The sequence below is a fragment of the Nomascus leucogenys genome, chromosome 4, assembly GCF_006542625.1.
Source record: "Nomascus leucogenys isolate Asia chromosome 4, Asia_NLE_v1, whole genome shotgun sequence".
NCBI lineage: Eukaryota > Metazoa > Chordata > Mammalia > Primates > Hylobatidae > Nomascus > Nomascus leucogenys.
This window is the reverse complement of record NC_044384.1, coordinates 112,957,711-112,980,868: the sequence shown is the minus strand read 5'-3', so window position 1 is coordinate 112,980,868 and position 23,158 is coordinate 112,957,711. Positions and strand designations below refer to the sequence as shown.

The following is a 23,158-nucleotide window of genomic DNA, read 5'->3' as shown; positions in this document are numbered from 1 at the left end:
TAGGGCAGAAGCCTAAGCGAAGTGAGGGAGCAAGCCATATGAAGAGTTTTTCAGCTAGAGTGAGTGCAGAGACACGGGTGAAACTGAGGTTGGCCCATTCAAGGAGCAGTGCTCTGCTCAGTGTGACTAGAGCAGCGTAAGCATGAGGAGGAGAAGAAGGTAAATTATAGAGGGAGGCAATGGCAGGAAATGTGGATTGTATTAAGTGAAATGGGACACTTACAGTGTTTTGATCAGGTTAGTAGCATAATCTGGTTTACATTTTTAAAGCACACACTGGCTTCTTGTGAAGAACAGAAAAAAGTGTGGAACCTGGAAGGCCAGTTAAGAGACTAATGGAATTGTCTACATGAGAAATAATAACTAGAATAGGATGGTGGTGTTAGAAATGGTGAGAAGTGGTCTGATTTAGGATGTGCTTGGAAGTGGTCAGCACACCGATGATGTTGAAAGCTATGATGAGATTATATAAGTGAATATAGACAGGAGAGAACAATCAATTGACTTCTGAACCCTGGAGCACTCAGACATTTAGAGGTCAAGAAGAGGAAGATCCAGCGAAAGAGTCAGAGGAGCAGCATTTAAGGTAGGAGAAATCTAGGGGAGAGTGATGTTCCAGAAGCTAAGTGAAGAAAGCATTTCAAGGAGGGAATGATGAGTTGAGAACTGACTGTTTGCAATCCCAGTAAGCTTTTTTAGTTTTAAGTCATCTGTGTATCTGTCCTTCTGTTTCTTATTATTATACTCCTAGCTTGGGTCCTTAAATTCCTCTTTCCCCTTAAATATTATCTTAAATCCCTCTTTTCCACCCTCCCCACCTGCCCCCCCCCCCTTTTTTTTTTTGAGACGGAGTTTTACTCTGTCCCCCAGGCTGGAGTGCAGTGGTTCGATCTTGGCTCACTGCAGCCTCCACCTCCCAGGTTCAAGCAATTCTTCTGCCTCAGCCTCCTGAATAGCTGGGACTACAGGCACCTGCCACCACATTTGGCTAATTTTTTATATTTTTAGTAGAGATGGGGTTTCACCACGTTGGCCAGGCTGGTCTTGAACTCCTGACTGCAAGTGATCCGTCCGCCTTAGCCTCCCAAAGTGCTGGGATTACAGGCATGAGTCACTGCACCTGGCTACCCTTTTTTATAGATAACTTTTTTTTGCTTTGGTAGAGTATATCCTCAATTTTTTTCTGGAAGAGTCAATGGATGATAACCTTTCTGAGTCCTTGCATGTCTGAAAATGTCCTAAAACTCTGAAGATGGGCTCAGGAATCTTTATGTATGACAAGTTCTCTAGGGTAGTTTTATGTATACCACCATTCTTTTATTTTTATTTTAATGAGGATGATCCCTTTATTTAACTTGAGGATGGAGAAGAAGAGTATTATGAGGTCACAGGAATGTCTCATGAGGAATTACCCAAAGCTGGTAACACCAGGTGCTCTGCCAGGAAGACTCGCTGGAAGGGGCAGCCAGCTCACAGATGCCCTGGATCCCTCGAGGCCGGTCATTAAAAAGTTATGACCATCCCTTTCTTGCCAGTCTGCCAGGGCTCCAGGGGGTAAAAGTGGAAAATTATCTGGTCCTGGCCCAGGGCCAGCTCCTTGGTGAGGAACTCGAAGAAGTGGGTGCTGCGGCTGCGGTTCTCCTCAGTAGTGTCCATCATGCTGGTGGAGGAGATGAACAGCTGCGCCCAGGGCGCAGTGGGCCTACTCAGCACCATGGTCAGGCCTGCCACACCCGTCATGTTCACATGCTGCCCTTGTCCTGTGCTCCCTGGCCCATGCTCCCATCCTTGGGTTTGCCCAGGATGGAGGCCGTGGCGCAGAGCCATTTCTCCGGCCCTGCAGGCACTTGGTTGGCAGGCAAGTTTGTGTCTAGCTCTAGGAAGGGCATGGGCTGCAGAAAAAGAGACCCATTCTTTTAGAGAATATTTTTCTAGCCTCATATGAAGGCAAAACAAAGGCCTGCTATTTTTGTGAATTGTACGATAATTCTGCAGATGAATTTTTTTCAGTCACACACTTTGATTTTGATACCCTTTATTTGCTGGAGTACCGCTTAAGGGGTGGTAAAAATATTAATATCAACTTTTGGCTTTTTCCTGTTTATTTTATCTTAACAATGTCATCACATCCATCTTTCATCTTCCAGAAGTTCATGGTACTTCTTAGTCCACTAATGCACTACTCTGTCATTTTTTCAGCACTTTTGTACCTTTTTACTGCCATTCCATATATTTATGTGGAATATATATATGGATATCCATATGTGTGTGTGTGTGTGTGTGTGTATTTTCCTTTTAATTTGCAGAGGAGAGGACCAAAAACCCGTGTTCAGTTTGCCTTTTTTTAACTGGAAACTCTACTTTAATCTATATTTATTAGTTTCTTGCAAAGCAGGTTAATTTTTTTGTCTTTGCTTTTAGCAGGTTAATATTTCTTAATGTTTTATTTGGAAATAATTTCAAATTTATAGAAAGGTTATAAGAACAATAAAAAGAACTCCCCTGTGTCTTTCACCTAGATGTACCAGTAGTTAACATTTTGCCACATTTGTGCTCCTCCATATAGATAGGCATAAACCTGTTTTTATTTTCTGAACCATTTGAGTTAGTTGCAGATATCTTGTTCCTTTCCTCCTAAGCATTCTGTCATGTAACCACAGAATAATTATCAAATTCTTGAAACAACATATAGAAATATTACCTAATATTTAGTCCATATTCAAATTTTACAAATTACCCAGTAATATCCTTTATACTGTGTTTTTTTTTTTTTTTTTTTTCTGATTCAGTATCCAACCAGGATTGAGCATTGCGTTTAGTTGTCATGTCTCTGTAGTCTCCTTTAATCTGAACTAGCTTCTGACTCAGCCTTTTGTCTTGAATGGTTTTGATGTTTTTGAAGAGTATGGGCCAGTTGTTCTACAGTGTGTCCCTCGTTTGGGTTTGTCTGTTGTTTGCTCATGATTCATTATGTTTTTGGCAGAATGTAGGAGCAGTGATCTTGTGTCCTTCTCAGTGCATCGCAGCAGGAGGTGCATAATACCAGTTTGTCTGATTATTGATGATTTTAACTTTACTTGGTTTAGGTGGTGTCTACCAGGTTTTTTCACCATTTCCCCCTTTGGAATTTATAGGTAATCTGAGGAAATACTTTGAGGCGTTGTAAGCATCTTTTTCCTCTTCAAACTTTCACTCCATAGTTTTAGCATCCATTGATATTTCTTGCCTGAATTAGTTATTACTGTGATAGTTGCTAAATGATGACTTTCTAATTCTTACTCCATTTATTAGTTGACATTGCACTGTTAGAGCTTTTCCTTATCAATGTAGACTCACAGATTTATTTTTATTCAAAGAGTTTTAATGTTTACTGTGATTGTTCATTTTGATGCTCAAATTGCCCCAGATTTAGCCAGTGGAAGCTCCTTCAAGGGTCTTCTGTGTCCTTTTGATGCATCATCATTTTTTAGCATTTCCTACTTTCTGGCATAAGGCTATGTTCCATGTTCATCTTGGCCATCAGCCATTTCTCCAAGGAGCACTGGATCCTTTTAGTGGGGATTGATGTTTAGAAACCAAGATCTGGACAGCAATTCAGATTGATTCTTGAGTGCTTGCTCTGCTGTTTGGTTTGTCAGGTATGTTCACCACATTTATTTTTAGCCTTTTGTAGTGGATGGAGAGAGCCCCAAAGCTCATAGTACATGGATTCCATTGCCTTTAGTGGCTCACTGTTGAAAAGGCCTTTCTCCTCTGCTTTCTGTGTTCTTGTATTTCAAAACAGGGATTGACAGACACTGGTCATTAGGAAAGCAGTTCACTGTGTTTGTACGTTGTGTATGTATATGTAAAGTTGAATATTGACTCCAGGAATCCATATTTCTGGAGAAGCGTATGGTTTTTCAGTTTTCTCAGAAGCATATCAAACTATGTTTTTCACTAACAAATATCTCCATAATAATACTGCTTTTATTAGATTTGGCATTATATTTCAAATCAAACTTTATTTCAGGTAGAATTTTAAACCTAAAAATCTTTAGTGTATCTATTAGATGAAAGCAAAATATAGTTTGTTAGTAAAATAAATTGGAAAAATTATCTTGAAATTCTTGCCAAGAATTTAGTTGGGTCCAAATTTTTATATATATGCACACACACATGTATCTATGAACTTGGGAGAATTTGGTTAAGAAATACAGATGTGTGAGGTCTACCTAGGCAAGGTGAAGAGATGAGAAGAGATAGGATATATGCTGAGAAAACAGTTAAGTTAGAGCGTTCATGTAGGGAAGGAGACAAAAATAAAAGGAAAGTTTGGGGCCTGGTGGCAGAAACTTCAAATGACCAGCTAAAAAGTTCAGGCAAGAATTTCAAGATACTTTTGTAGCAAGCAGGGCCTTTGAAAAGTAGGCAATTAATTATAAAACAAATATGGATAAAATGATGTCCTTTAATTATTCTGGGAAAGGGGACACAGCATTGCCCATTGCTGGAGACTGGTCTGTTTCTCTCAAGCAACGAATAATTTGAATCATGAATTCCTGCTTTCAAGGCAATGTTTTGCAATTACGTACTGCAATTCAGAGTGCTTGGAAAGTGTTTTGTTTTCTCAGATCTAGCCATTTAATATTTACTGCTTGCTTACAACTATACTCTGAACCTTATTTTAGGAAGTTGTACCCAGTAAAATGGTTTATTTAGCTTTCTATGCAGGCAATGAAGCATATATGTGTTTTTACTTTGGGGGAAGTAAAGCAAATGAACTGGCATTTCTTGAGGGCCAGGTATACCAGGCAGTATATAAGTAGCTTTATATATGCCTCTTATTCAATCTTCACTACACCCTTACAAAAAAAGTAGTGACCATTTTCTTTTATAGACAAGGAAATCAAGGCTTTGAGGATCGAGTCTCAGGCATATAGCTTATAATTGTCAAAGAGGGTATCCAAACATGGGTCTGTCTGACAATTGCCAGTCATTCACAGTGTTACTCTTTGAAGCGCTCAAGTTTATGGTAAATGAATTGCTGTGCTGTTCATATACAAAAGCTTAAGGTTAGCAGATAATAAAAGATGGTGTGGATGGAGAGAGGAGTTACAAGTGATACTTGCTGGCATGCAAAAATAACAGAAAATGGGCCAAGAGGAGGATTCCTTATAGCCAGGCAGAAATGTCTGTTAGAATATGTAGGAAAGGATCACATCATCACAGAACTTGAGTGAATATGAGCCTAAGGGAAGATTTGTAGCAGTGATTTTATCAGAAGTGAGTCATCTGACAGTTCTAATCAGAATCACCCCCTTTATTATATAGCTGAGGTCATCCCTGTGCTTTCTCTGATGTTCCTGTTTCAAGAAGAGGTTGATTCCAGACAAGTGAAACATACCTGAAGATTCTGGTTTGGACATTATAAATGGTCTGACAAGAAAGTGAGCTTCAGATTTTAGAACTCAGTGATGGTGGTAATGTTAGAAATATTTAACGATCTGTGTTCTTTTATAACAGCACTTTGCAAACTTCCATTATACTAACCCTAAAGGGGAGGAAATTGAAAATGCCCTCAGGAGTCTTGAGACATCACTTGAAGTGTTATGGGAGTAATATTTTTTTTTAAGTCTCTTGCTTTATATTTAGGGAAAGCTTTTGCTCATTTCCATGTCTATTTGTTTTAATGAAAGTTAAATTATTTTACTGGTTGTCTCCCTACCCTCACCCTAAATTTTCAAGTCCCATTGACAGCCTAGAAAGAGGGTGCTTGTTTTACTGTGACTTAGTAGGCTCCTACCCTTTGGCCTGGAACAGATACCCCAGTGTGAGAAGTACCGTCTTCCAGGGTTTGTGCTGCCACACAGGCATCTGCTGAGGCTTTATAGATAACACAGGGGGCGACCGCATTCTTGTTGACTTTACCACACTTTGTGACTCCCTCACTTTTCATGTTCCTTCTCCCCATCAGGTTCGGATTTGCTGTTTATCAAACTCCCATGGTTTCTTTCTTTCACTTGACCGGCATGACTTTTTAAGGGCTTGGTCTCTTGATCTGTCCCTCTAGTTTTATTTTTGGAGTTTCTTTTTTTGTCTTACCAGGGGAATGTAACCAAATATATCTATCTAATTCTAGCAGGTACATATTTTTTCCTCTTGATGCTTCTTAATATTTTATTGGAGGCACAGTTACAGTATGTATGACCTTACAAATGGCAGGTTTAATGTGGGCATTGTTTGTTTTGGGTCTCTTCTGGGTCTGGGTGGCACAGGTGGTGGTGGCAAATTGTCATTTCTTTCTCTTGGATGGAAGGAAACAAGCTCAGGCCAACATATAAGAAAACTAGCTTCAGGTTGCGAATGAGTGCCAGCTTATGTATTGTATTTTCTAGTTAACTCCCAGTTGGCTTCCAATTTATGCTACAGTCTTGAGTAGAGTTCAGTGCTTTTTGGGAATTTAACAGCAGCAAGGGTTTCCTTTGCAAAATATTTTTATACCTAAATATTACATGAAAAGGGTTGTTTGCTGACTCACTGATTAACTAGACTTGGTTTATGTTAAGCCTTTGAGTCCTTTGTTACGGACATCATTTGTGCTCAGGTTGCTTTCTCCTCCTGAAACCCCATTGCTGACCTGTAAGTAGTCTAATCTTGCTTGATTATATGTTTCCCCTGCCCCTATCCCTCTGTAAAACCATCTTTTGTACCAAATGCCATTGTATCTTTTGAATGATGTCCACTACAAAACAGCTTTTTACATAGATCTTGTAGATTTTGAAAAATTTTTAACTAACGTGTCATTGTATCTTCATAACAATTCTATGAGAGAGGCATTTATAAAATACAAAATAGCAATCCACCCGTGGGGATGGCTGTTACGTATTTTATAAATGAAGAAACAAGAAATGGGTGGACGCGACTTGCAGCTTAGTGGCAAAGCCACGTTTGACCAGGTCTCTGGGCTTCCAGTCCACCGAACCTCTAGTAGTGTTTAGAAACATTTCTGGAAGTCTTCCAATTTTTCCAAAAGTAGAAAAAATTTATTATGTAGGTTGAGTTGTCTTTAAAGAGACAGCTCTAAAATATTTTACGATTGATTGTTTTAAAAAATTGTCTTAAATTCAAGGAAGAAATAGTGGGTTTTTCTGAATATCCAACTAGGACCTGTCCCTATATTAGACAGATTAAAGATGTTTGCTTCCTAAGAACAAAGCAGACTGAATCAGAAAAGAGATTAGTGAGTGGCTGTTTTTATTTTTCTCCTTAGTTCTAGGGATAGTTTTTTACCCCCTTGAAATATTGTGAGAAGGTCATGGGTAGAAGGATCACACCTGTGATTCCTAATAGGAATTTCTGTTTCCATGAAGTTTCTCAAAAGTAGAATCGAGGTCCTCTAGCAATTATAAGAGTTTTTAAACACCTATAGAAATGGTACATTTGCATAAAGTAAAGCTGTAGAACTTAAAATGTCCAATGTCTTTACTTTTGGCTGGAATTTTACGAGCCTAATTAGCTCTGCATGGCAGCAATGGGTGTGTTAATTATATTTGAAAATTGCCGTTTGTTTGTAGACAAGGAGTCCATGAGGAGAGAAAATGAAGTGAATGTTCTTGAACTGTACTGCAGTGATGGGAAATGTCCACGAGGTGGCACCAAGACTTTGTTTAACTGTTGGATTCCTAGCTAGCACCTGGAATACTTGAAGCCCCTTTCACCTTCTCCCTCTTTGCAAACTATGGCTCAGCTGCATCTGTACCCTCAGTTCTGGTCCCCAGCTTCCCCTGAATCCCCTTCGTGCTGTTATTTGGGCTTTGTATTGGCACCTAACCACATTCTACCTGTAGTGAAAGCTGTAGGTCTTGGTTCCCACTCTAGGTGGTAAGTTTCTTGAGTGGAGGCACCAGCTGCATACACTTTAAAGCGTATTCTTTTCTGTATTTCCAGCAATGCCAGGCACAGAACCTCTGAGTTGCATTGTTGAATTAACATCTTTTGGTGATTCATGAGTTAATTGTGGACTTCCATAGGGTTCTCCCTCAGTGTATTTTTTGCTTTGAAGAGTATGTTTATCTTCCCAGCTGCATAAATGAATTTTTGGGGTGAAATGGGGATCTTATGTTTGTAGCACATAGTTTCATAGACTTTACACCACACCCTGACCAACCACTTTCAGTAACTTCGAAGCCATTTGGTTATGGAAATCATTCCCGTGCATGGGTCTTCCCTGAAGCTCTGCAGTTGGTCTTGGCATGGGACCTTCATGTGTGACAGACAGCAGATGGCCTTGGAGTTCCCAGGCCGTGTGCCATGTAGGTAGGAGCTTGAAAAAAGCAGAAAAGAAACCTCCTTTGTAGCTGTCGTGTCTCTGCCTTATTTGGGCTCACAAGAAGGAATCTTGCTGCAGGCAGAGCTGTCTGATCAGGAAAGAAAACTGACTCTTACCAGGGAAGAGCCCAGGAGGGGCAGTAATACCCATGAGCATATTTTAGTTGGATTATGTCAGTTATTGGGGATCATTAAGTAAATAGATGTTGAGTATTTTCTTTTTCAAAAAAGCCTCTTTGTTTTGTTTTGTTTTGAGATGGAGTTTCGCTCTTGTTGCCCAGACTGGAGTGCAGTGTCACAATCTCAGCTAATTGCAACCTGCACCTCCTGGGTTCAAGCGATTCTCTTGCCTCAGCCTCCCGAGTAGCAGGGATTACGGGCATGCGCCACCACGCCCAGCTAATTTTGTATTTTTAGTAGAGATGGGGTTTCTCCATGTTGGTCAGGCTGGTCTCAAACTCCCGACCTCAGGGGATCTGCCTGCCTTGGCCTCCCAAAGTGCTGGGATTACAGGTGTGAGCCCCCGCACCCGGCCCGGATGCCAATTGAAAGGAAATTTGAAAAGGTTTAGTAATAATGTTATTTCATTAATTTCAGCCAAACCACACAACTAATTTATGTTTTCTAGGCCTGACCCTGGCTCTGGCTTCTTCATTGTGTGGATACCTTTCCAAAATGTTTGATATGACAACATATTTAGAAGTTCTTTGATCACAAGCCCAAGGATGTGCAAAACTCAGAGCAAACAGTATTTACATTTATGTAATTTAATTTTAAAAATTAGCCCTAATTGAAGTGATCCTGGAGATGGTAATGTTGACTTGACACCTGGCTGCTTCTCTAAGGGCTATCTGTTTAGTTCCCTAGTGAATTTCATAAACTAAGGCCATGTTTTTATTTCTAGAGCTGGGAGTACACAAGCCTGCAATTTGACCTTTGAATGTTTGGAGCACCAGAAGGTCTGATTATGAGATGAAGAGAAAATGACAGCTTTTCTTGTCTATTAAAAAACCAGGACTCACTCATGGCATTCCTTTGTCCTTTGTCCTACAAACAGAACAGAGACTGTGACCCCTGATCTTTGGGTTGGCATTATTTTATTTTTATTTTTTGAGATAGAGTCTTGCTCCATTGGCCAGGCTGGAGTGCAGTGGTGCAATCTCGGCTCACTGCACCCTCCACCTCCTGGGTTCAAGCGATTCTCCTGCTTCGGCCTCCCAAGTAGCTGGGATTACAGGTGCCTGCCACCACCCCCAGCTAATTTTTGTATTTTTTTTTTAGTAGAGATGGGGTTTCACCATGTTGGCCAGGCTGGTCTTGAACTCCTGACCTCAAGTGATCCGCCCGCCTTGGCCTCCCAAAGTGCTGGGATTACGGGTATGAGCCACCGTGCCTCACCTGGGGTTATATTATTTTAAAGAATGTGATCAGAATTGACCTATTAGATACTCATCTTGTATGTGAATCTCTGAGTCAGTTTATTATTTTTGGCAGTTGAATTTAAATTCATTAGAACAGAGTGGGATGGCTTATAAGTACATTTCAGCAATGTGTTAAATAAGTTTTTTTCAGAAAAAATTTGCGAACTGTTAGCACAAATTGGCATCACTAATATGGCTGCTTTGTTTTTAGGTGATTGGGGAGGACAACGTGGCAGTCCCCTCACACCTTTATAAGGTAATCCTAGCCCGCAGAAGCTCAGTATCTACCGAACCACTGGCGCTAGGGGCCTTTGTGGTACCCAATGAAGCCATAGGCTTCCAGCCCCAGTTAACTGAATTCCAAGTGAGCCTCCAGGACCTAGAGAAGTTGTCAGGACTGGTGTTTTTTCCTCATTTGGATAGAACTAGTGATATCCGGAATATCTGCTCTGTGGACACCTGTAAGCTCCTGGATTTCCAGGAGTTCACCTTGTACTTGAGCACAAGAAAGATTGAAGGAGCCCGATCAGTGCTCAGACTGGAAAAGATCATGGAAAACTTGAAGAATGCAGAGATTGAACCAGATGATTACTTCATGAGTTGCTATGAGAAGAAGCTAGAAGAACTCAAAGCTAAGGAGCAGTCAGGAACCCAGACAAGAAAGCCATCCTAGTTTTTATCTCAAGATGTGTCATATCGTCTGTAATGAAGCAGGTATGCCCTCTTTAGGCTAACATATTTTAGTGGCTTTGCTTTTTGCTTTTTAAAAAATGTTTCTCTTTAAGAGATGTGGTCTCGCTGTGTCATCCAGGCTGGAGTGCAGTGGTAGAATCATAGCTCACTATAGCCTCAAACTTCTGGGCTTAAGCAGTCCTCCTGCCTCTGCCTCCTGAGCAGCTGGGACTACAGGCACACACCATCACCCTCAGCTACTAGTGGCTTTGCTTTAAAGAAACAATGGAATCCTAAATTTATGACTAAAAATTCCCCCAAAAGATGAAAGATCTACAATGTTTTTGTCAGTATTATATTTGACTCAGGAACTAATTATTAAGGGAGCTTTGACACCTGCAGATGGAGGGCTGATCTTGTGTCAAGTTAACAGGAAGACTGCCCACAGATGACACTGCATTTGTGTCCCTCTGGATGTAGAGTATTGGGAAGGCATTTGTTTAGTTTCATGCCTCCAAACCATGCATTGTCTTTGATGTATCTGCCCAGCCTTCTCAGAACTCAGTGTTGTACGTTTTTTCCCCTAGGATCTGAACTGGTCTAGGAGGCAGCTTTTAGAAATCCTCTATGTAGTTTCTGTCCACATGCACTGTATATTTGTTTCTTCTTTCTCCTTTCATGAATCTGCTCTTTCTTCTACTTCTGTCTACGTAGAAGCACTCAGCAACTAGTTTCTGCTCACTAAATGTGTTCTGTATACTAGGCCCAGTGCTTTACATGTGTTGTCTCACAATGACTCTCTGAGGTAAATACCACTATCCCCATTTTACCTGCGAGAAAATTGAGGCTTAGAGAGCTTAGTGTCTTACCCGAGTTTCACTTTTCCAAAGTAGTCATCCACAAAGTATGAGGCAGACAGATCTAAGAGAAGAAAGACAGCTGAGGTAGATTCAAATCTTTTCTGACACGGATGGTGGCTTTTTACTCAGAAATATATACCTATTTCCATGGGTATTTGTGGGCCCGAGGCATGCTTGGTAAGAAGAGTCTGGTTTCTTGTCTGCTATGCAAGCCAAAGGGACTTGAATGTTCTTTGAATTGAACCCTCCTTAGCTCTGTGGAAAGAGACAGTCAGGAGTATTTGGGAATTAGACGGCAATACTTTGTGGGGTTTGTTAGAGCCCATGCTTGCCTCCAGAGATACAATTATTTTAGTGACCAGATACTGCCAAATTGATGTGTTCTTGCTTTCCAGGTGAGCTTTTTGTTCTTAAGATTAAGAAACCTATGAAGGGTCTGTGGCCAGGCATGGTGGCTTAGGCCTATAATCTTAGCACTTTGGGAAATCAAGGTGGGTGGATCGCTTGAGCCCAGGAGTTTGAGACCAGCCTGGGCAACATAATGAAACCCTGTATTTACAAAAAAATACAAAAATTAGCTGGGCGTGGTGGTGCACACCTGTAGTCCCAGCTACTCAGGAGACTGAGATGGGAGGATCACTTGAGCCTGGCAGGTTGAGGCTGCGATGGGACATGGTCATGCCACTGGACTCCAGCCTGGGCCACAGAGGGAGACCCTGTCTCAAAAAAAAAAAAAAAAAAAGAAAAGAAAAAGGTCTGCCCACAAAATCACCATCTTATTATTTGCTTCCTCTGTGCCTGCTTGTCTACCTAGCACAGTGGGCCAAAGGTCCAAAGGCATTTAGCATTCCTGGGGGAAATTGTGGCTGTTTTTCTGAGCCAGATCTCCTAATTTGGGTTTACACAGAGTCCTTTCATGGACTATTGTCAGTAAAACGTCTTGGGGCATAAGAACTTGTCTGAATCTGTCATACATACCACTGCTGTCTTTTCCGAGTGGCATTACAAGAAAGATTTTTGTGGTGTGTTTGTTCTAAGAGAAATGCCAAGGCTTTAAGATAAAGATAAGATGATAATGACTGACCTTGTTCTGCTCTTTTATTTGGGTAAAAAAGAAAAGTTGAGGGGTCAGAACGCAATAGCCTGATTAGTATCATTCTGTTTTATCACACTGTTCCCCATTAGCTTGTGCCGGTTCTCTTCTTCTCGGGGATGTAGAGCCAAAATGTCACTGTGACCAAACAGTCTGTTATTTTTTCTCCTCAATGGAGTCGTGATGGTGTGGCCTGGGTGTTTCTCCAGGAGTGTGAGTGGGCAGCTCTGTGGGATAAGTCCTAGGTACCTACTGCACATCTCTAGAGGCGGGCCCCCAACTCCCTTCCCCTGTTGATCTGTTCTGCCGACCTGCATTGCCAGCAGCCTTAGAGTTACTTCTTATGCTCTTCTTGCTTGTTCCTCTCCACCTAGATGGTAAAATCTCTATTTTTAGATCAATAAAGTTTTTTTTTTTTTTCCACTGGGGCGTTCCTGAGTTTATTTGGGGCACCCCGGGTGAGGGCCCTGCCCCTAGAAGAAGGTGTTGGGCCTCTTGGTGGTGAAGTGTGGCTTGTGCTGATAGTGCTGGACCCAGTGGGGCAGCAGGAACTTGATCTTGGAGTCATGGAACTGCTTGACGGCTGGCCGGTGGCACTTGCTGGCTGTGGTCTCCTCCACTTTCATGATCTGGATGGAGTGGGCCTGGGCGCGGTGCCAGGCACCCATGTCTTGGTAGCACTGGGTGACAGCACCCGCAGTGGTCAGGTCCCCATATTCCCGGCACATGTTGTGGGTGCTGCTCTGGGTGTCACAGTGCAGCCAGATGCCAAAGTTCTTCACCTGCAGGGGGCACTTCTCTAACACCTGCCCACAGTAACAGTCTCCCCTGAAGACTTATCTTCTTTAACTGAGATACCAAGTACCAGAAGCAGGACTTGGCGACGACATGATTAGGTGCAAATACTCGCATGTGGTAGAGGGGTAGTGTATGGCATTTGGGGGTGGGCAGGCAGCGACCCACCACCTTGTACTCTCATAGCGTGCCTGAGGCCTTCACGGCGTCCTATCCACCCTCGCCGCCACCTGCAAAAGGACAGATCAATAAAGTTTCTTAGGTTTTTATTTCTTTTGAAAGATGCTGCCTGGTCATTGTGGAAAATGGAGGTAAGAGCATGTAATACAAAGTTGCAGTCTGCCAGTCCTCATTTTTATTTATATTTATTTATATGATTTGTGCATCAGACAACCTTTGAAAAAGTTTGTTAGTGTGTAACAGTGGTGTTTGGATTGTCTCAACACTTTCATCAAGAGTTCCCCCAAACAAACTTGAAATGTAAATAATTGGTTAGAGGTTAGAATTTTCCTCCTGTCATACCACTTCAGCCTTCAATGTGGCTGTTGATCATCCTGGACTCAGATGCAGCATAGGCTGAGCCTGAGATTCTGCCCTTCTGTTCTCTTTACCCTCAGACAGTCCCTGGTCTGAGGGAAAGGCAGCCGTCGAGGAAGTGCCAGTCTGGACAGGCTCTTCTGCTGGAAACCCACATCCCAAGTTTCTCCCTACCCTCAGTGATATCTTTATTGTGAAATTCCAAACTCTGGTCTCTGAACTGAGGCTGTTGCACCAATATTGTTGTGTGTAGCAATACAACAAATTGCAAAGGTTAGGAGAATGGATGTCAGCCCTTAATTAAATACCTGCAAATATTTCTGCCCCTTGCACCTTGACCTTCAAGCGATGGAAAACTTCTGTCTTTCCTTCAGACCTTTGATTAGAACTCTAGGCTGAGTTCTATACTTGGAATGACTCTGAATGTTAGTTACCATGGCACCTACCTGTGTCCCCTGGCCTCATCCTTGTGAGTACATAAGTGTCATTGATTTCACTTCCGTGAATCGCAAACTTCCCATTAGCAGTCCATCCCTGAATCTAACCCTGCACCCAGGGTGGTGTTTGTTCCCTGCCCACCCCTATACCTTCACCCCGTGTGGCCTTCCGTGTCCTGCCACACTTGCAAGTGCCTCCTGTGTCCTCACTGTAGTTCATTCTGGTGAATTTGGTCAGGGCTGGGCTCACATCAGGCATGAAACTCCTGCTCCTGCCTGTCTCCATGCCTAGCCTCCATCTGGGATGCTTTCCTGGATGTCATCCTTCTTGGAGATTGTCTATCAGGGATCCAGTGTTCCTTTTTCTAGTCTAGCCCCACCTTCATGGAGCAAACCTCAGGTCATTAGGGCCAAGCAAGATGGACTGCATTGACATAGGCCCCATGCAATTCAGGACAGTGGGGATGCCGATGGGCTTCTCTTTCCTACTCCTGAACATGCCAATTGTGGTCAAGGGGTGGACTGCCGCTGAGCGTGCCAAGTACCTCTAGGGGTCACTGTGGCCTAGTGTCACTGCAAGACTTAGTTTCAGCTGTGGCACCACCCCAGTATGGAACTTGCAGCTCTGTAAGCCACAAAGAACTCAGTCAGCCTCAGACATCAGGCACCAGGCACTCAGGCTGGATGGAATAGCAGAGGTTATCTTGTCCAGTGGTTCTCATGTTTGGCTCACATCAGAATAGCCTAACAGCTTAATAATGTTCCCCTAAACTTCGTTTTGAGAAATTTCAAGCCTGCAGAAAAGTTGAAAGAAGAGTGCAATGATTGCCCCTCCCCCCAAATTTTGTCTTGTTTGCTTTCTCTTTTTTCCAAATCATTAAAAGCAATTTGCTGTTTTTTTAAAAGTAAATTATAGGCATGACACTTCACCTTTTTAATACTTTAGCTTATATTACCTAAGAATAAGAACATTCCACTATAATTTTAAAATATCACATCTAAGAAAATTACCAGAATTCGATATCATCTAATAAACAATTCCTATTAAAATTGGCCCAGGTGTTCCAAAATGTTGTTTATGCATTTTTTTCCCTAAATATAGGTTTCACTCAAAGTTCATGTTGTTATAACTAGTCTCAATCTAGAATAATCTGCCTCAAAAAATAGATTCTCTAACTCTTCTTGAGGTTTTGATTCTGTAGATTTGATGTGAGGTTAGAATCAGTATTTTTTTTTTTTTTTGAGAGAGAGTCTTGCTCTGTCACCCAGGCTGGAGTGCAGTGGCGTGATCTCAGCATACTGCCACCTGTGCCACCTGGGCTCAAGCGATTCTCCTGTCTCAGCCTCCTGAGTAGGTGGGACTACAGGCGTGTGCCACCACACCTGGCTAATTTATATATTTTTAGTAGAGATGGGGTTTCACCACGTTGGCCAGGCTGGTCTTGAACTGGCCTCAAGTGATCCGCCTACCTTGGCCTCCCAAAGTGCTGGGATTACAGGCGTGAGCCACCACGCCAGCCTGGAATTTGTATTTTCTAAACAAGTAACACTGGTGATTCTGCTGATAAACCAGGGTTTCAAGCCAGACTGGCCCTCTACTATACCTCCACCCTCTCCCAATACATACAGCCACTAGACAGGAGTCCTTTGTCAGATAAGTGGTCTGTGAGCTTCTGAATATCTCTAAGGGAGTATGTTCTCCTATCCCTTTGGGCCCCCAGCTAGGCAATTTTCTTTATAGTAGATCTTCATAAGATGAAGTTGAAACCTTCCCTTGTAATTCCTACCCATCAATGACAGGCCCAAACTGCCATTCCAGGCCACACAGAACTGGCTGGCACCTCCTTTCACCTGATAGTCCTTTTGAGATACGCAGCTTATAAAGACATGTGGCATCTCATGTCATGCTCAGGTGCTCATGAATTTCAGGCCCTTCACCATCATGATTTTATATGCCTTCATGATGTGGCAGCCACATCTGAGCAAAGCATTCAGGACGCAGTGATAGCAGTGCTGAACTGAGTCCAGGGGATTGACCGCTCTTCTCAGGGACGCTCCACTTTTCACACTATATACCATTGCTTCCTGTGGAACTCGGTCCAACTGACTGCCTCAGGTCTTTTTCACATGATCGATCTGCTGTCAAATCACTTTCCCATTATGCACTTACACAGCCAATTTTTGGAGCACAAATGTGAGATTTTATGTATGCCCAACTGTTAGGATTTCATCTTGTTACAGTTTCTACCCATCTTCAAGTGAGTTCACATCTTGATGATCCTGATTTGGCCATCTGACATGTTAGCTATGCATCCGAGCTTTGAGATAGCAGATTGAATAAACAAGCCTTCAATGTGTTTGTTAAAAACATTGAACAAGACAGAGCCATGGAAGATCCCTCTGGTAGAAAACTCACTTTACATGGCAACCCACTTCACATACCCAGCAAGTTTTGTGTGATAATGTGCTCTGATATTTTCTATTAAGTTCATTTCTGTTTGTTTGTTTGTTTGTTTGTTTATTTATAGAGACAGGGTCTCACTTTCTCACCCAGGCTGGAGTGCAGTGGTGCAATTGTAGTTCACTCTAACCTTGAACTCCTGGGCTCAAGCAATCCTCTTGCCTCAGCCTTCTGAGTAGCTAGGACTACAGGCAGGTACCAGCATGCCTGGCTAATTAAAAAGCTCATTCTGGAAATGAGTTCTCGCCATGTTGCCCAGGCTGGTCTTGAACTCCTGGCCTCAAGCAGTCCTCTCACTTTGGCCTCCCTAAGTGCTGGGATTATGGGCTTGAGCCAAGTCACTCAGCCCATTTCTGTTTCTTTAGAAAGAAAAACACTGAATTGATTGCATTATGGAGAAATAGGTCTCCATCACAATTTGTCTGTGAGTCACTCTGGGACAGGGAGAGTGCCTGCCACATCTCTGGGTCTACATGGCATGGCTGGGCCAATGCTTTGGATGCCAGCAGTGAGCGGGGAGGCTGCTGGGGAGACTTGGGGTCCCACATAATCATCTTTCCACTTATCAGTGCCGGACAGTTGAGGACAACTGACTTCATCCTTCTGAATCAGGTTCCTCATCTGCAAGCAGGTTGAGAAGGACCTGCAGGATTGGTTGAGGATTGAATAAGATAACATGTGCAGTTTGGTAAGCTCTTAATAAATGGTAGCCAGTTACTGTGAATTCTTGAGAATGATTATTGGTGTCTGATGAAGGTCATCCTGATCTGAGAGAGTGAAGGACAGAGCCAGGCCTCAGTATGGTGTTAACCTGCGGTGGTGGAAGTGGTTCAATCTCTTCTCAAATCCTAAGACTGTGATGTGTTGCTACCAGCCCTTTGAGCATATCCGTGCTTTACAGTTTGCAGAGCGCTTTCCAGTCAGAGCTTATGCAGTCCACCATTTGAATCGGCGCAATTCATCCCATTTCACAAACGAAGCAACAAACTCTAGGAACTTACCAAGATTTTCTAGCTTCCAATCTAATGTTTTCCCTCAACTCCCCCCCTCAAGGTTGTTGCAGTTATTTTCATTTGCTTTCTTTTTATATATATATATATTTTTTTTTATTATACTTTAAGTTCTAGGGTACATGTGCACAACGTGCAGGTTTGTTACGTATGTATACATGTGCCATGTTGGTGTGCTGCACCCATTAACTTGTCATTTACATTAGGTATATCTCCTAATGCTATCCCTCCCCCCTCCCCCCACCCCACAACAGGCCTTGGTGTGTGATGTTCCCCTTCTTGTGTCCAAGTGTTCTCATTGTTCGATTCCCACCTATGAGTGAGAACATGCGGTGTTTGGTTTTTTTGTCCTTGTGATAGTTTGCTGAGAATGATGGTTTCCAGCTTCATCCATGTTGCTTTCTAATTCGGTCATTCGTGCATTTACCCATTTTAGCCCTACAGTGCCCTGCTAACTCTTTAGAGGCAGGCACATAACGGAGTTGATTCTTTTCTGAGGCCCCTGCAGGGTTTTGCAAATAGTGAGTGTTCAAGAAATGTTTTGGAGTTACGCAGCAAGTCAGAAAGGTGGAGCTTATCCTGCTTGAGTCCTAATGTGCTCATTCACTTGGGCAGGGGGCGTGGGGACACAGAAGGGTGGAGACCTGGGTCCTGCTATGTGGCTGTGGGCAAGCCTGTGTCTTGAATAACGCCCGGGTACTGAGCATTGCTGAACTCATGCCTGAACTCCCACGGCACTTTCCCCGGGCATCCTATGTTAGGCTCTGTAGTCTGGTCTCTGGTCTGAGGCAGTCACCTTGGTGGGAAGATGGAAGCGTGGAGGTGGCAGTCAGAGTGCGCTGAGCAAGGGCTCTGTTTGGCCCTGGGAAAAGCAGAGCTAAAATTAGGTCTTCCAGCTGTGTGCAGGTGTGAAGCCCCACCCCCTTACCTACCCCCAACCAGGATCTCAGAATTATTCCCGTCGTCTCCCTCCTCCAGCCCCAGTTACTCCACAGGCACAGGATGAAATGTCCTACCTCTGGTGATGCCCGGATAGAAAGATCTACCCAAATGTCTTTCAAGGCTGCAGGGGTGGGGGCAGTGACAGGCAGTGACCTTAAGTTTGCTGAGCCTCCCTAGCACCTTTGAGGTCTCGGAGCCCAACTGGCTCCTTCTTATACCACCAGACAGGATGATGTTTTGGTTCCCTCCCTGCATCCATGAAGGGACCCTGGCTTCTCCCACTAGCCTCTTGGTTGATGTTCTCTGTGCCCCTACTCTGCCCACCACTTCAGAGAGAGCCTTTGACCCCTCGCCACCCATCACCATTCAGACACAGATGGAAGAGAGCTAGTCTGGGGGCAGAGATGGAAGAGCCCTGCCCTGGGGGGTCTTATCCAAGGCAGGTGGAGACCAGGATGATATAATTTGATTGTGCTCTCTCTCCCTGCATGAGGCTAAAATATGAACAGACTGGCCCTCCTTAGGGATAAATGTGCCCCTCACTCCTCCTTCACTATGGCCCTTGGAACCCTGCTCTCAGGGGTTCCCCAGCTGAGGCTCAGACTCTTTCATGTTCTGGTCTGGGGTGAGAACCTGCCTTCTACTTCTGGCTCCTCGGTGTACTTGCGATAGGATCTTAGTTAAGTAGCCGCTCCTCACTCTTCAGTTCCTTTATCTGTAAAGTGAGGGGTTGGGGCTAGACAGTGTCCGGCATCCCTCCTCCTTGGTGTCTCTTAATTGTCCAGGGCAGAGCAATCCTTGGAGCAAGGCAGCCTGCTGGGGTGGTTTGCAGAAGAGGCACAGTGGGGCGGGCTGGAGGCCGCAGGGGCAAAGTGGGCCGAGGGCCTCTGAGGAGGTGTGAATGAGGGAGGCAGAGCAGGCTGGTGTGGACAGCCCTGTCCCAGCCCTATCTCCCGTCTGCGACACCCTCTCCACACCCCAGCGCTGATAAGCGGGTGTGAGCCACGGCCGCCTTGTGACAGGCCCTTCGGCAGGGAGGGTGATGGTGGGGGTCCACTCCACTTCTGAATTCAGACGTCAGCATCTTTTTCCCCCAACCCCCATTGCCCTGTCAGACTAGACAGGCCCTAGCAACCAGGCCCCCTCCCTGACAGCCCCTGGCTTGGAGATTTGTTTCTGCTCCATGTGGCCTCAGCCTTCTCAGAGATGGTAGGAGACAGACCTCCCTCAGTCCTTCCTGGCAAAGTGCCAAGGAGGATGACCACCTCCCTCCCCCATCAGACCTGTTCCTGCAGTGACTGCTGATGCTGGGGCCTGGCACACACAGTGCTTCTTATTACTGGGCAAACTTCAGTGGCTGGTCCTCTTGTCTCCTCTCCTCACCCCATCTCCTCTATCACTGTGACCATCAGCTTCCAGTCTTGCCCCTCCAACTGCCTGGCTTTTGGGCCATTTTTCTGTCTGGGCCCACCTCTTTCCTCTAAGGCCACTGTTCACCAGAAGGCCCCGCCAGAAACCTCTTATTTCTGGATTCACTGGGATGGGGTGGAGGGAACAGAAAAGTCTTGGAGAAAGAGAGACAGAAACTTGGAGCTCTAGGGAAGGGGAAGGAGAAGACAAATAGGACCAAGCCAGAGGCCATAGGAAACCCTTCAGGGTGGAGGGTCTTAGCCCAGGTGTCCAGCCCCTAGGCTCTATGGCACTGAACTCTGAACTTCCTTCCACGCTCTAAAAGGCTTTCTTCTGTGTTCAGATCTGAAGACTATTTTGACTAGCAGGCTGCATCCACACTGCTCCAGGCAGCCCCACTGTGTGTGTGTCTGTGGGGAAGGGTGTGCCTGTCCTCCTGTGTGCATTCCTGTCTGTGGGTTCCATTCTCAGCCTCTGATGCCTTAGGAGGCATCAGAGCATCCTGAGAGCACAGACTTGAGCCAGGCTTACTAGCCTGGGGTCTCATCTCCGCCATCTTAACCAGGTGGGGGATCTACAGCAAGTAGCGTAACTGCCTTGTGCCTTGGTTTCCCCATCTGTAAAATGAAGACGACAACATGGATGATAGATAATACCATATACCTTGTAGAACTGTTGTAAGTACCAAATGGGCTGAAATAAGTAAAGTGTTTTAAACCGTATCGGGTACAATGTAATTATTGGCCATTAGTAATATTTTTTGTAAGTTTTATTTTAATATAATTTCAAACTTAGATACAGAAAAGTTGCAAGAAATTCCCATATGCCCTTTATGCAGATTCAGCAATTGTTTATATCTTGCACATTTATTTTATCATTCTCTTTCCTCATATATGTGTGTGCTTATGAGGTACTCTGTATTACGTATCTACTATATATAGTATATATACACATACGCACATGCACACACATATTTTTCTCAGAGTCACGTGAGAACAAGTTGAATACATCATGCCTTTTTTGTCCTAAATACTTGTGTGTATTGGTAAGGACAGGGATATTCTCTTACAAAACCATAGTATAGTTATCAAAATCAGAAAATCTAACATTGGTCTAATACTGTTACTGAATCCACGGTCCATATGTACATTTCATTAGTTGTCTCATCATATCTTATTTCTTTCTATTTCTTTCTTTCTGTCTTTTTTTTTTTTTTGAGACGGAGTCTCACTCTGTTGCCCAGGCTGGAGTGCGGTGGTGTGATCCTGGCTTACTGCAACCTCTGCCTCCTGGGTTCAAGTGGTTCTTCTGCCTCAGCCGCCCAAGTAGCTGGGATTACAGGCATGCACCACCACAACCAGGTAATTTTTATATTTTTAAGTAGAGATGGGGTTTTACCATGTTGGCCAGGCTGGTCTCGAACTCCTGGCCTCAGATGATTCACCCACCTTGGCCTCCCAAAGTGCTGGGATTACAGGCGTGAGCCACCGAGCCTGGCCTATTTCTATTTCTTTTTCTTGTTCCAGGGCCACTCATTGTATTCAGTTTCCGTGTCTCTTTCACCTCCTTTAATCTAGGAGAGTTCCTCAGCCTTTCTTTGTGTTTCTTGAATTTAACAATTTTGAAGCCTGCAGGCCAGTTATTTGAAGAAGAATGTTGCTCGAATCCTGTTGGATGTGTCCTCATTATGACTTTCAGGTGATGTGTTTTGGGGATGATTACTGAAGGTGACTCTTTCTCAGAGTCTTATATCAGGAGGCACACTATGTCAACTTTTCCACTTGTTAGTGATATTATCTTTGATCACTTAGTTTAAGTGGTGTCTGTTCCCCCTCCTGTAGAATTACTATTTTCTCTTTCTAATTAATAAGTAATTGTGGGGAGATACTTTGAGACTATATTCCTCATCAAACTTCTACCCACTAGTTTTTGCCCACTAATAATTTTTTACACCATCATTACTTCTAAACTTACTAGTTGGCCCATTCATACTGGCTCCTGTGTCTTTTGACATTTCATCCATCTTTAAGCACTTTTCTGCTTTCTGGCACAATAAGATGTTCCAGGTTTTCTGGTGTTTTCCTGGCTCTAGCCCTGAATCAGCCATTTCGCCAAGGAGCCCTGGTTCCTTTTAATGGGGAATGATATTTAGAAACCAAGATTTGGGTGCTGTGGGTGCTCATTCACATGGTGTGTTATTGCTTCCAGTTGGCCCTTTTTATTATCCATTCACTTGGATACGATGGTGAGGGCACCACTGAAGAAAGAGTGGCTTAGGGATGGAAAGGGGGAAAGGAGCCAGATGACCTAGGTAGAGACTCCCCTCTCCTCTAGCTCTCCAGGTCTTCCCCACTTTCTCTTTCCTCCCTTTCCCTCTTTGTCATGACCTCATTTCCCTTTTCTTGATTGAAATTCCTCTGGAGATTCCAGCTGTGGGAACCTCTGAAACCACTTCTCCAGCTACACGTGTGATACCAGAGGCAGACAACTATGTGACCTTTGTGTGTGAAAAGCCAAAGGCAAAGATAATTTATGAGAAAGTTTTTGCTGAGAACAATCCGGTGACAGGGTGATTGGGGAAGACACATTTGGAAGATTTCCACCTGGACTTGTTCCTTTTCCCTGCCTGAAAAGCACTCAGAGCAGAGCCTGTGTGGAGGCTGGGATAGGGTGCTGTGGGAGGTCTGTTCTCCAGATAAGCCTCTTCAAAGCTCTGGGGACCAACGAGGAGGATTTAAGTGCCTGGTGAAGTCCACTCTCTGTGTCCACAAGTCACAGGGACAGTTTAAAGTGAAATAACTGGAGTTCAGTGAAAGCCACTTAAATAGCTTTCTTAGTTATGTAAATGTAGGGTGAAGAATGAGTGGCCTTGGTCCCCCACCTGGAGTTAGTTTATTGTTTTGAGACTAGATCCAAAGCCTCCTCTCCCTGAGATCTCTGGTATGCAAAGCTGGTCCCTGGAGGAAGCACATCCGTTGACAGAGGGAGCCCAGAATCTCTGTGAGGGAAGAAAACACTATCCAACTGCTGCTCCTGGGATTTGAAGTGAAGAGAATTTGTTGGGATGGAGTGAGGTGGCCACAATAAAGGCACTGGGCCATGGGGCTTCTGAAATGAGATTAATATGAGGAACACATGAGTCTAGGGTGGTGACCGGGGCTTACAACAGGACCCACCTGTGTTTCCTGGGGTAAGGCTGTCCTTAGCACG

General features: G+C 43.8%; 1 protein-coding gene and 1 pseudogene across 2 annotated transcripts in view; one reads left to right on the top strand and one right to left on the bottom strand.

Moving 5' to 3' along the window:
• The window catches only part of EXOG (exo/endonuclease G), a 28,757-nt gene extending 17,578 nt beyond the window's left edge, over positions 1 to 11,179 (top strand). For both annotated transcript variants that reach the window (XM_003256867.4, XM_003256866.4), the window contains one exon: positions 9,943 to 11,179. In XM_003256867.4, coding sequence (XP_003256915.1) covers positions 9,943 to 10,404 — 462 coding nt within the window. In that variant the 3' untranslated portion in view covers positions 10,405 to 11,179. The remainder of the gene's footprint in view (positions 1 to 9,942) is intronic.
• A 1,598-nt stretch (positions 11,180 to 12,777) lies between these two features.
• Positions 12,778 to 16,204, bottom strand: LOC100598053 (annotated as a pseudogene).
• Between the last annotated feature and the right edge of the window lie 6,954 nt (positions 16,205 to 23,158).